At 34.4% G+C, this 12297-nt stretch overlaps 1 protein-coding gene across 1 annotated transcript; it reads right to left on the minus strand.

Annotated features, from left to right (window-relative positions):
- Nucleotides 1-1539: 1539 nt before the first annotated feature.
- On the minus strand, nt 1540-7353 carry LOC117984581 (nose resistant to fluoxetine protein 6-like). Its single transcript, XM_069500352.1, has 9 exons — nt 7227-7353; nt 6655-6961; nt 6281-6469; nt 5767-5846; nt 5444-5640; nt 3994-4108; nt 3693-3910; nt 3383-3567; nt 1540-1747 (listed from the first exon to the last, which is right to left on the minus strand). Exons 1-9 carry the CDS (start codon nt 7351-7353, stop codon nt 1540-1542), a joined length of 1626 nt encoding a protein of 541 aa, XP_069356453.1.
- Between the last annotated feature and the right edge of the window lie 4944 nt (nt 7354-12297).

Below are 12297 nucleotides of genomic sequence, written 5' to 3' on the forward strand. Positions count from 1 at the left end.
ATTGCAGATTTGATCACGTAGAGAAACTTCAAGTATAGCTGTCTCCATCACCCACTTAGTGACTCTGAACTTTCTTATGTGTCACATCTCAAATCCATAATATTATGTCATCACTGGCAACATGCGCTGTTCGAAGACTTTAGTTTCCGTACGCTGCCTAGCTGAATCGGACTCGGTGGCTGATCTGTTTCTCGAAATTGGACTTACCTAACTTGGTTGTGTGTCCCAGTTTTACACACTCTTCCATAATTTTGAGCAAAGAGCTCTCAAAGACTACTGGGTGGGCCGAAACATAGGTATTAGACATGCTTTTCGTCTTAGTCATGTTCATTTTCAGGCCCACCTGTTATGAAACTTTAATAAGGTCACTGTGCAGTACATCCGGTTTCCCAGTCTCTGCGATAACAACTATGTCATCGAAAAATCGAAGGTGAGTAGCTATTGATGTTAATGTCAAGTTCATTCCAATCCAGAAGCTTAAAGACGTGTTCTAAAGTAGCAGTAAAGAGCTTCGGAGAGTTGCGTCTCCCGTTAAGTGTTACTCTCTGTCACTGCAATTGGATTGGTCTCCTCGACTGGCCCTGTATGTGGACTGACATGGTGGTGTTTTCGTACAGGTACCTACTTCAGCATTTGTATGTACCGGTAGTCAATCCGGAATCTCAATAGCGACCTTAATACAGCCCAAATTTCCACTGAATCGAAAGCTTTCTCAAAGTTCACAAACGCTTAGCAAAGTGGCCGATTATAGTCTTCAGTTATATGTATGTATAAAATGTTGCAGCTTCTGAATGTGATCTATGGTGCTTAAGCTATTTGAGAATCAAGCTTGTTCAGGATGCTGAAAGTCGTCGAACCTATAAGACTGACTTACGATAACAACAGCTTGTAGACATGTCTCTAAAGCGAAATGAGTCTATGTTTCTTCTTGAGTAATGTTTAACTTTGTAATTACAGTATGCAATAAACCAAATTAACTTGAATATAAGATTCACTATTAATTTGCACACCAGAAGGTACCTAGTAGAATGTGTAAGGTGACTCAATTAATACAAAAACTGCTTCTGTATGCAAATTCCAGTGAATAAACTATTATTTATTAAGGTGTTATCGCCTTTTTTGAAGAACAGGACCGTTACACTACAAACAAATCATCTTTTAAAAATTTGAAAATAAAATAATAAGAACCACTACGCTCCTGTGCCATGCTCTTATATTTTGCCAATATTTTTAAGCTCCTGCTCCACTCTATGATATCTTTCTTCTTCTGAGTCGTTCACTCTTGACAGAGTGTGCGTGGCTATGAATTTTTCACTGATGCTCGTGCGATCTCCCTCCAGCGACTTCTGTTGGTGGCATTATGTGCACACGTGGAGACAGGCGTGTTGGTTGCGGAGTGGATTAAGTCTGTCCACCTAGTTGGGGAACGCCCACGTGGCCGTGTACCCTCCACCTGACCTTATACCACGAGGTGTTCGATGGTACCACTCTTCCTCGTAATGTGCCCAAAGAACTTGGTATGGTATCTTTAATCCGGCGTTAAAGTTCCGAAGTTGCGTGTTTGTGTATCAGAGATCTACCGGTAGGCAAATGCATCTGCTCTAGATTGTAGTCACATTTGTTGTCTTTTTCCATGAGCTTGAGAGTATGGTCATAGAAATTATTTATTATTTTCGGACGATAGGTCGTAAAGAAAGTCTCAACCACCTGGACAGTCCCTACCAACCTATTATTGGTAAGGTAGGCTCTGAAATAATACAATATTGTGTTGATTTTTGGTTACTTACATGATATCCTAGTGGTATTATAAGCGAGTACTTATTTCACTATCTATCATAGGTTTACATCGTCATCAATCGAAACTTTAGCTTTGTTTTATTGGCGTACAATGTTGTATGTAAGAAAAAAAAATGTCATAGCAACGTAAAATATAGCATGTGATCATACAATAAAATTTTGAGTAACAAATGCCGATGTAAAATGTTGTATGTATTACTTAACACAAAAATCAATATGATTCTGCAACGTAAACGGTTGTATGTCATTATACAACACAGTTTTTTGTATCCTCAACGACGTAAATTGTTGTAAGTAATCTATACAATAGTTTAGCTTGGCATCACTATTAACTTAGTAAAATATGATAATAGAATAAAAAAATGCGTAGACAACCGAGATATATCGGAGACTTGACTCACAAACCTGGTGTTTGAAGTCCGGCGTGATCTGTTGTATGTGTTACATACAAGGCGCAAATGCGTGACTTCGTCCTACGTAAAACGTTGTAAAGGTCGATGTGATGTTTTACGTCGTCATCGTTTGTAAAATACAACATTATACGTCTCATAAGTACCTTAAAAAATAGCATTTTTAGCATTTTTTAAATTTGAATGTGTAAAATAGATAAAAATAGGCATTGTTATCTAAAAAACGCAAAATGCCAATTTTGTGGCTTACAACAACTTACGTGGGAGGTGTCGATGTATTAAATACATCGCATAGGAAATGCAAGCGGGAATTCTCCAAATATTTAAAGAAAGAAACCAGTTTATAGGACCTGTAAAAATATATTTTAATTTTAGTAATAATAATAATATAATCATAAAGTTTTTTATTAAAGGCAAAGAACCCAGTATACATATTATTCATAAAATAAAATATACCATTATATAAATTAAAATAAAATAAAGTAAAATGAACTACATGTACATACAAACTTATAAACTAACTGTGAATGTTAAAAAACTCTTCACAGGCGTCCTTGTCAACAAATCTATTTCTATTTCTTATTACTATTACGATGCACAGATAGCCAATATGTAAAAATATTGCTAGGCATTCCGTCACAAACCATCTGTAGAATACTGTAATAGTATTTTTATCCACTTTTATCATTAATTGCATAAATCATAACCTAACTAAGAGGATTAGGATGAGACATAATAATATTGGTAAATATAAATATAGCATAGATGTTTTTATAACCATTTACCTCCGTATCCATTTACACAAGCAAATATAATCCATCCAAGACATAGCGCCCACAGAGGACGCAAAAAGGAGTCAAATAATTTCTTTATTGTTCTATTATCAAAATCATATCGATCACCTATGAATTGGCAGTATATAATTAGAAGCAGAAGGAAAATAAAAAATGCTGTGACAAAACTGTGTAAGACCTGAAAATAAGGCAGTGGTTAGACTAAAAGATAAATAAAGATTTAAAAATAAATGTAATGTAATATTGGAATCAGTAAATTTCCAACTTACAAAATGCATTTTCGGCTTCCTATTTCGCCACACGTGAAGTAAATATCCATAAACCAATCCAACCAAAAAGGGTGGAGCGCGTGTCAAGATGTTAACATAGTAGTAAACAAACTGGTCATCCTCTAATGCTTTACTTGTAAATATAAATATTGTTGAAGCTGCTAGAGATCCTACTGCAGCAGTTGTCACAGCTGTCCACGCTGAAGCCTTAGATCTTCCAAGAACCCAAAATAATACTATTGGTGACAATATGTGAAGTTGTACGTCAATAGCCAGGTACCATGATATGCCCAGGCACTGAAAATCATAATATTTTATTTAATTTACAGTTCAGTTTTGTAGTAAAATATAAATATAATGTGATGTGACTTCACGTGGTGTAAAATATAGACGACTATATTATATTATATTAAAATGCTTACTGCTTCTAGTGGGTTGATAAAATTTTGCAAGTGCAGCAAAGTAGTCCACCAAAAGTTACGGCATTTGTGCACATTAATACTCATAAACACAGGCCATAATGGACCATCTGCTACACGATTTGAGAATGATGCTTCATAAAGCACTATAGCTGCCAATACAGGAAACATACGTAAAAGGCGATTCAGATAAAAAAATGGCAGATTTCTTATCAATTGTCCTGGAATCGAAACGATGAACATTAATACTGATATAAAAATATGTAAAGTTACGTTTATTTATTTGAATATAAAACATACATACCTCCCGTAAGCTTTTTCGCTGATATAAAAACGAGAAGTAAACCACTCAGTAAGAAAAAAGTATCGACTGACAAAGGAGCTGTCGTCACCCAAATTGATTTATACTGTTGAGACCACTAAAACAAATTATCTATGTAAAATATAATCTATATATATAAAAGGAGAAGGTGACTGACTGACTGACTGACTGACTGACTGACTGACTGACTGACTGACTGACTGACTGACTGACTGACTGATCTATCAACGCACAGCTCAAACTACTGGACGGATCGGGCTGAAATTTGGCATGCAGATAGCTATTATGACGTAGGTATCCGCTAAGAAAGGATTTTTGAAAATTCAAGTCCTAAGGGGGTTAAATAGGGGTTTGAAATTTTGTAGTCCACGCGGACGAAGTCGCGAGCATAAGCTAGTTTATTCATAATCAGTAATCACTACTTTTCACTACTTCTATTATAAATGCGAAAGTGTTTGTTTGTTGGATTGTCCTTCAATCACGTTGCAACGGTGCAACGGATTGACGTTGAATTTTTGTATGGGTATAGTTAACGACCTGATTAGAGTGGCAGCTACGCTTTTTATCCCGGAAAATCAAAGAGTTCCCACGGGATTTTTATAAACCAAATTCCACGCAGACAAAGTCGCGGGCATCAGCTAGTTTATTTATAATAAATTTCCACAAAAACAAAAGATTACAATGTTGATTTTTTCGTTTTCGTAAACACTTGGCGGCTTGTCTGAGCACTGCACATTCCTCTATCGTTAGCTTTACAAAGTATGCGGTTTGTTGAAGTATACACGGTGAAATTTTAGTGGTGGTCTTCCCGCGGCAGAACGATTTGCCCTCCGTAGTAATATCGAAATTTTGAGTTTAACTTAAAAAATAAAAATGTTTTTTGTTTTGAAATAATTAAAAAAAAATTGACAACTCGAAAGTGTCAGAAACAATAGTAACGCCCTAGAAGTAACGTGAATAGCAGGTAGGTACATCCACTCGAACCGCGCTGCCAATAAAGTGAAAAGGTTTAGAGCAAAATAAGCTCTCGTGCGTAGTGATACGACATAAACTAGCCTGCACGCACGCGGTATCACTATTGCATGAACACATTATTTTCCCAGGATAAAATTAAGTATTCATTTCTATTTCCAGGATGTAAGCTATTTTTGCGTCAAATTTTGGTCAAAAAGCTCGACTCAGAAGTTTATCCATGAAAAAGTTAATAGAGAAACACAATTTAACTTTATTACACTAAAGTGTCTCTCTCTCTCCGGTCGTTCCTTCATTGCTGAAGACCGTGGTCCTGGCAAACTTCCCTCGAATGGATTATCTGTTTCCACCGGCTTCTGTTAGTGGCCATTTTCACTATGTAATAAAATCCACACCTGCTGTACACTAAAGTGTACCTACTTAGTTGGCAAATAAAAGTTTAAAAATGAAGTAAACTTACCTCAATAGAATAAATTACATTGGAAGGGAGATAGCTAATGATGAGGAAGACATGAGCAACAATCACCCAGAAAATGGCCAAACAACGGATACCGTCCAAACATTGTATGGTATTAGGATCTGTTTTTATAACTAAAAGGCGACGACAATTTGTGAAAGCGGAAAAGGAAATGAAGATTTCATTTGCTTCTTTTGGATCTGTAGAGACAAATAAATTATTCTTTATTTTCTGACATTGAGCTTAATACTAACGAAAATTTAAACTTAGTTAATTTTACTAATTTTAATATAATCAAAAATGAATATTACAGAAATCGTACCCACCTTTTTTACAAATAATGTTATGATAAACATCATAATAAGTACTTGCGATTGTCAAAATTCCAAGAATTGAAAATATTACCCTGAAAAAGTTAAATTTATTAGATTGTTAATAAAAATCAATATGACAATCAGCACAAAATGAAATATTATAGGCTTAGTGAAAAATAATAATTATATGTCTCTGAAACTGGTCTATCAAAGCTAGCTTTTAATATGTACAGTCAGCGGCAGGGCTAGATTTGCACACGCCATCAGCACAATTGCGACTATGGACGGATGCGGGACTGGCTTTGTTGCTGACCTACCTATTTGTGATTATGTGTCGACGAACGATCGTGTGTATGACGAAGTCGCGAGCATAAGCTAGTTTATGATAATATCATCAAATATATTTTAAGATTTGTAGCTACTCGTATTTTTATAATTAATCATGAATGCAAATTTTTATCAGGAAGAAAAGAAAATGTGAATTAAGGGGTTTTTTTTTTTGGGTAGGTGAATTTATTGAACTTACACTGCTATGTAATCAACTGGTGCCCATGGTTTGTCGTTCGGTAGTCGACAATAACTATCTTCATATTCAAAGCCTACGGCTGTCAGATTAAATAAAAGTCCAGTTATAGCTTCTTCTGTAGTACAAACTTTAGGAACACATAGTGCCAAATGAAATAGAAGTCCTGGTAAAGGACTTTCTTGACCTCCTCTATAACGTAAATATAAATCAAAAATAAACCTAATTAATATTCTCAATATAATATATTTTATGGTAATATTTATTCTAAAAAATCAATTATTAGAGAATTATGTTAATTTATGTTATTACTCGTCTACCATCGATAAATATTAAAGTAAGTGATTGTTCTACATTACATTACTTAATTTTCTTACCGAAAATTTGCTAATTCACCACCTAATGTGGATCTTAATTTTTTGATATTACTGTTGTATTCCACAAGTTTTTCAATCGTTTTGCTATTCAAACGTAATGCTCGTGGATCGAAATTAGACTGAAATTTTTCATATGAAGATTCTGATTGTAGATTTTGATTAATCGGAACCCTAATTAAGCAAAATTTTCCTTCTATTGACATATCGTCCACATTTTCATGTATACCAAGACATTGTGGATAATTTCCTAGATCTACCAAGTTTCCTAAAAAAATTCCTCTTGGTATTCTTATTCCAGCATCGAGGACTGTAAAAACGTAACACAAGTTTAGCTTAATATTTTTCATTTTCTATAACTGTATATTATTTTAAATTTTTGATATATTTTTGATACCAAAAAAGCATAATATCATAATGGAGCCAATTCTCTTGTATACCATCTCAAACCTAAAATAATTATAAATTATTCAATTTAGGCAATTATGAGCAATCCTTGAAGGATTTCTGTCAGATTAGGCACAATTTCGATTCTGCATAGTGAGTAAAATTGTAATATATTATATATAACTTACATTCAGCCATTAGAAGAGTACTATTGTGCCGGATATATTGCAGTTGCCTCTGACATTCTTGCGAATCTAATACTCTTTTATATAAATCTGAATCCAACGGAAACCTATAAGTGTAATCTAAATACATCTTCGCACATGTTTTTGAACAAATTAAAGTTAACACCAACAGAATATTCTTCATTTTAAGAACTAATAAAACGCGTTCGTTCAACTGTCAATGATGAAACTAGTGATGACGGCCAATTGCTTTGGATTATATGTATACTTAATTCCTTGTTCGACTTGGCCTGATAGTCACTTATCGATCTACTTATCAATTATTTTGACGCTAATTTTAAAGAAACATAAATTTTTTTGCGAATCCATTACCATCTTATCTTACCCAGAACCACCCAAATATTGCACAGGTGCTACATATTTTGATAGTAGTCAGTGATAAGTTAAACTTTCAAAACTATAGACGAATTTAATCTAGAGAAACTAAGAAAACGAAAGTAAAAACTGCAATTAAAAATTTACATAAAAGTAATATGTATACCTACCCACATAAAATTTAGGTTTTCACTAACGACGAACAAAGCAGCGCCTAACTGATAATGCCTAAATTTAGCAGGTAGATCACATAAGCACACATAGGGTGAAAAATCCCAAAATCGCAAATTTGTAATTACATCCCGAAAAAAAATTTAAATAATTAGTATTTTCAACTTTCATAAGTACTACCAAGTGGGGTATTACATGAAAGGGCTTTAGCTGTGCATTCTAAAACAGATTTTTATTTATGCTAAATAGTTATATGCTAAATAATTTTTGATTTATTGTATAAAATGTGGAAAATATATGACCGTAGTGCGCGAGTCTGATCCGCACTTGGCCGGTTTTTAATAATTATGTAATGTGTTAGATAATGATGGAAGTATATTCGAAAAATAATATTAGTTACAAACATGCCTGTTATAGGCAGATGATTCATTGTGAATAATAATATGTTATCACTGTATTATCACATCGTAATGTGATAATAATATGCCTAATACCAGGTGGTGATTAGAAAAATTTGATCATTTTATATATATATTTTATATAAGAGTATTGGCTTTAAAGAGGTGGTAATGTTTCACAGAAAAGCCTAAGTCTATAACTGAGTAAAAAGATAATATTATTTTTTACGTACTTTTCATCATTCCGTGATCTAATGGCTCTATATTATTGCATTCAGTTCCCATGAATTACGATGAATGTGTGGTAGAACTTTGGTATTGTAATAAAAGTAAAAAAGAAATATTATGTACCTATGTTATGTTTACTCAAAAATATTTAATAACTAGCTGATGCCCGCCACTTAGTTCACGTAGATTTAGGTTGTTAAAAATCCCGTGGGCACTCTTTGATTTTCCGGAATAAAATTAGCTTATCTCACTCCCCAGGTCTTTAACTACATAATATGTATATCCATGCAATAATCATGTCAGGCAGTTGCACCCCTCGAACCTCTCTACCCGCCTTCTCCACTCCTGTCCCGCTGGCAAGTTATGTATATACCGATCTCAAATCCCAATGCAAATAAAACATACGAATTTCAGCAGTATTTGAAAGCAACCGGCCGGCCTCGCGTCAGTTTAGTCGTTCCTTTTTCTAACCGACTAAGTAGGCCAGTTTCTATTAGGAATGCAATTCCTCACAGCATCAGGGACCAGGGTTGAGGAGTTGGGTCCTCGAGTTTAACGATAAAATGTTTACTTGGCCTCCAATATTAATTTATAATCGAGTTTCTAAATCCCATCAGTATTGGTGGTCAGGTTCCCTGCAGCATCAGGGTTGATGAGTTGGAATCCAAATTTTTTATGGAACAATGTCGCAAAGTTCCCCTATCGATTAAAAAACGCAAATCGGTTCAGAAATCTCGGAGCTTTTATGTGTTCAGAGGTAGAAAAATACAACTCCTCCTTTTTTGAAAGTCGGTTAAAGAAGTACTATTTGTTACTCCTTGGTTAATCCTCTACTTATCTGTGATAGTCCCGTCGAAATAGGTTCAGCCGTTTAGAAGATTAGCCCGTTCAAACAGTTAAAACTTCAATTTTATTTATTCGTATAGATAGTATAGATAAAGTACATTTTACCGAAACCCGAAGGTCGATTTCGTAAAACCTGCATCAATCACTATTACAATAGCAATTGTTGTGATTGGCTGAATTTATGGTATTCTTGTCGCAACAATGATTTGTAGCCAATAGTGAGCGAGCGTCAACCAATCAGAGTGCGATCGTGACATTTTAGCTGTCATTCTACCGCAATCACGCAGCTGATAGATAGATACTTATATGATGAACTTTGCATCTCTATGGTCTGTAAACTCAGTGGTATTATACAATTTTGATTACCAATAGAATGTAATAGTACATTACAGTCAGGCCTGAAATAAAGCGATTAATGGCCGAGTAATATTGGAAGGCCGAGGCGAAGCCGAGGACTTCTAAAGTGTTCTTCCAATTGCGAGGAAACAATAAAAAATTAATAGAAGAAACAAAGTTTTAATTCATAATATCAAAATGTGTATTGTATATTATATTATGTACCTACCAGTAAAAAAATAAGAGTTAGAAAAATCATTAAAAAAATTAATAGGAATTCAAAAAAATAAAAATAAAATATTAGAAAAATTTAATATAGATTGAAAAAATAGTAAGAGTACAAATATCATTAAAAAAGATACAAAAAATTAATAAAAAAACATTAAAAAAATGATAAAATATATTGAAAAAGAAACAATGATAAAAAAAGATGTAATACCTAACTAAATATTAAATAATTAAATAAATAAAAACTTCAAAAAGAGTAAAAATGTTATATACAATATGTACAATTTTATTAATATACTGTGCGACAAGGCTCATTTGGCGCGTGGTGAAAATCGGAACTAACGTTGTCGTCAAGTGTCCCCTTTGTTATTTGAATAGTCTAAGCCTTTGTTCTCCAACAGCGCCCCCCTCAATGTCAATATCACTCAAGTGCCAAGAGAGCCTTGTCTCAGTGTCACAAGTCAGAATATTAATGAAATAGTGTACCTAAAAAACTCAATTTGTTTTAGTCTACACCATAAAGAACCTCGTCATCAGTATGAAACTGTCCATCAATTTCCATTACAGTCTTTTTGGAAATTGTTGGCGTGCGGCTAGTACCAAGACCCGATAGCAGTCCTCTGTAGTGAAATCCTTTCTTCAGTAAAGTAGCTAATTCCGAGCAAGTGGAAGAAAATAGTTTTTTGGTACAAAAAGTAAACAAAAAAATAAATTACTTATGGCCGGTTTCTGATGTACTTTTATCGACAGTTTATCTGTTCAATAGCGCTTTTGGCCCGATAACTCGAGACAGTGCGTTTCTGAACAACGCAATGCAAGATAAACTCCGCTTAAACTTAACTGGCCAATGTGCGCCGTTTATCGATTCCATAAAGTTATTTGACATTTCATCTGTCAGTAAGCAGTTCATAGTTTGCGTATTTGCGTAGATTAAAAAGTATTTTAATAGTAAGTTATTCGTTACTTTGCAAAAACAGTTTTTAGCCACTTATTTAGCATTGAAAAAATATTATTAATAATAAAACTAATGTTGTCGTCGAGATAAAAATAATATATGCATTTCAAACTCGTTTCCTGTAACAGACCCATGTAGTGACAGAATAATGAACTGGTTATCGGTTTCATAGTTTTGTTGTATTCAGATACGTTTATCTTATACATAACTTTATTGAATTAACAGCTAATGAGAACATAACTGACGAGTTCAGAAACCGGGCATACGTTATTAACATTTTGTGGTCGAGTCAAAAAATATTTCATTTCTTTCTTCTTCCGAGGTATTGTTATACTTACTTGTTGTTCACTTAAACAACTAAACATATTTTGCAACTTGAACAAAATATGTTTTGCTGCTAAAATATAATTAGGCGTTATGCCAGCCATGGAATGGAACTATGAATCAGCTTAGATTGCCAAGTCACCATCATCATCATTATCAACCTATCACTGGCTCACTACTGAAAACAGGTCTCCTCTCCGAATGAGCAGGACTTATCCATAGCGCACCACGCTGGCCAAGTTTAGCGGATTGTTAGACTTTACACACCTTTGATAATATTATGGAGAACTAATATAGAGAAAAAAACAGTACTAGCCTAGTGCACCTCCTATTCGGGAGATCGGGGGTTCGGTTCGATCCTGGGCACGCATCTCTAACTATTCGGAGCTATGTGCCCTTTAAGCATTAATTAATTAATGTCACTTGATTTTACGGTAAAGTAAACCACCGTGAGGAAACCGGCATGCCTGTTGAGAATTGTACCTAGGATCTATCCAATAGCAATAATACTTGCAGAGGTCAATATATGCACTTTCCAATTCAAGCGAGTGTTCAGGTACGTAGTGCTAGTGATTTGCCAGAGTTGAGCTCTGCAAGTTTTCTCCAAGGCAAGGCATCACCAAGTTCTGCACCTGTACGTAGTCAAAATTCCATAGATACGTACGAAGCCATTTGACTCCTCATGTTTAATTCGAACCTCTATTTATGGAACACATCAGTTTTCCCCTCTAATTTTAAGTATGAACCTTCAAGACAATAGTGAATAGGCATTTTCTGGGCAAGCGCGCTCCATCTTGACTTGGACTTGACTTGACGTGGTTGACTGCATCAACTGAATTTGCTTTCCGAGCCGATGATATAGTGTTGAAAATTGACATACTTCACTTTAGTGGCATCCAACTCTAAATAAATTAATTCAATTCTATTATGTTCAATATACTTACTCAAAACTGTTAGATATAACCTACGATACGATCCGTTATTAGAAATATCTACCCTCATCCTGTAATGATGATGACCTAGTAAGGCGATTTGTCTTGTGTAAGTAGTTTAAAAACTCGGCATGAACCATACTCGGATTTAACCATAGAAATAGGAAGTAGGTACTAGTAGGTACGTATATTTCCTTCCTAATAATTCCATGCAAGTATATCTGTCTATCTATTGGACGATTTTGTCATAAAGAATTAACAAATAAATTATACAAATAAAA

This window comes from Maniola hyperantus, chromosome 8 (genome assembly GCF_902806685.2).
Source record: "Maniola hyperantus chromosome 8, iAphHyp1.2, whole genome shotgun sequence".
NCBI lineage: Eukaryota > Metazoa > Arthropoda > Insecta > Lepidoptera > Nymphalidae > Maniola > Maniola hyperantus.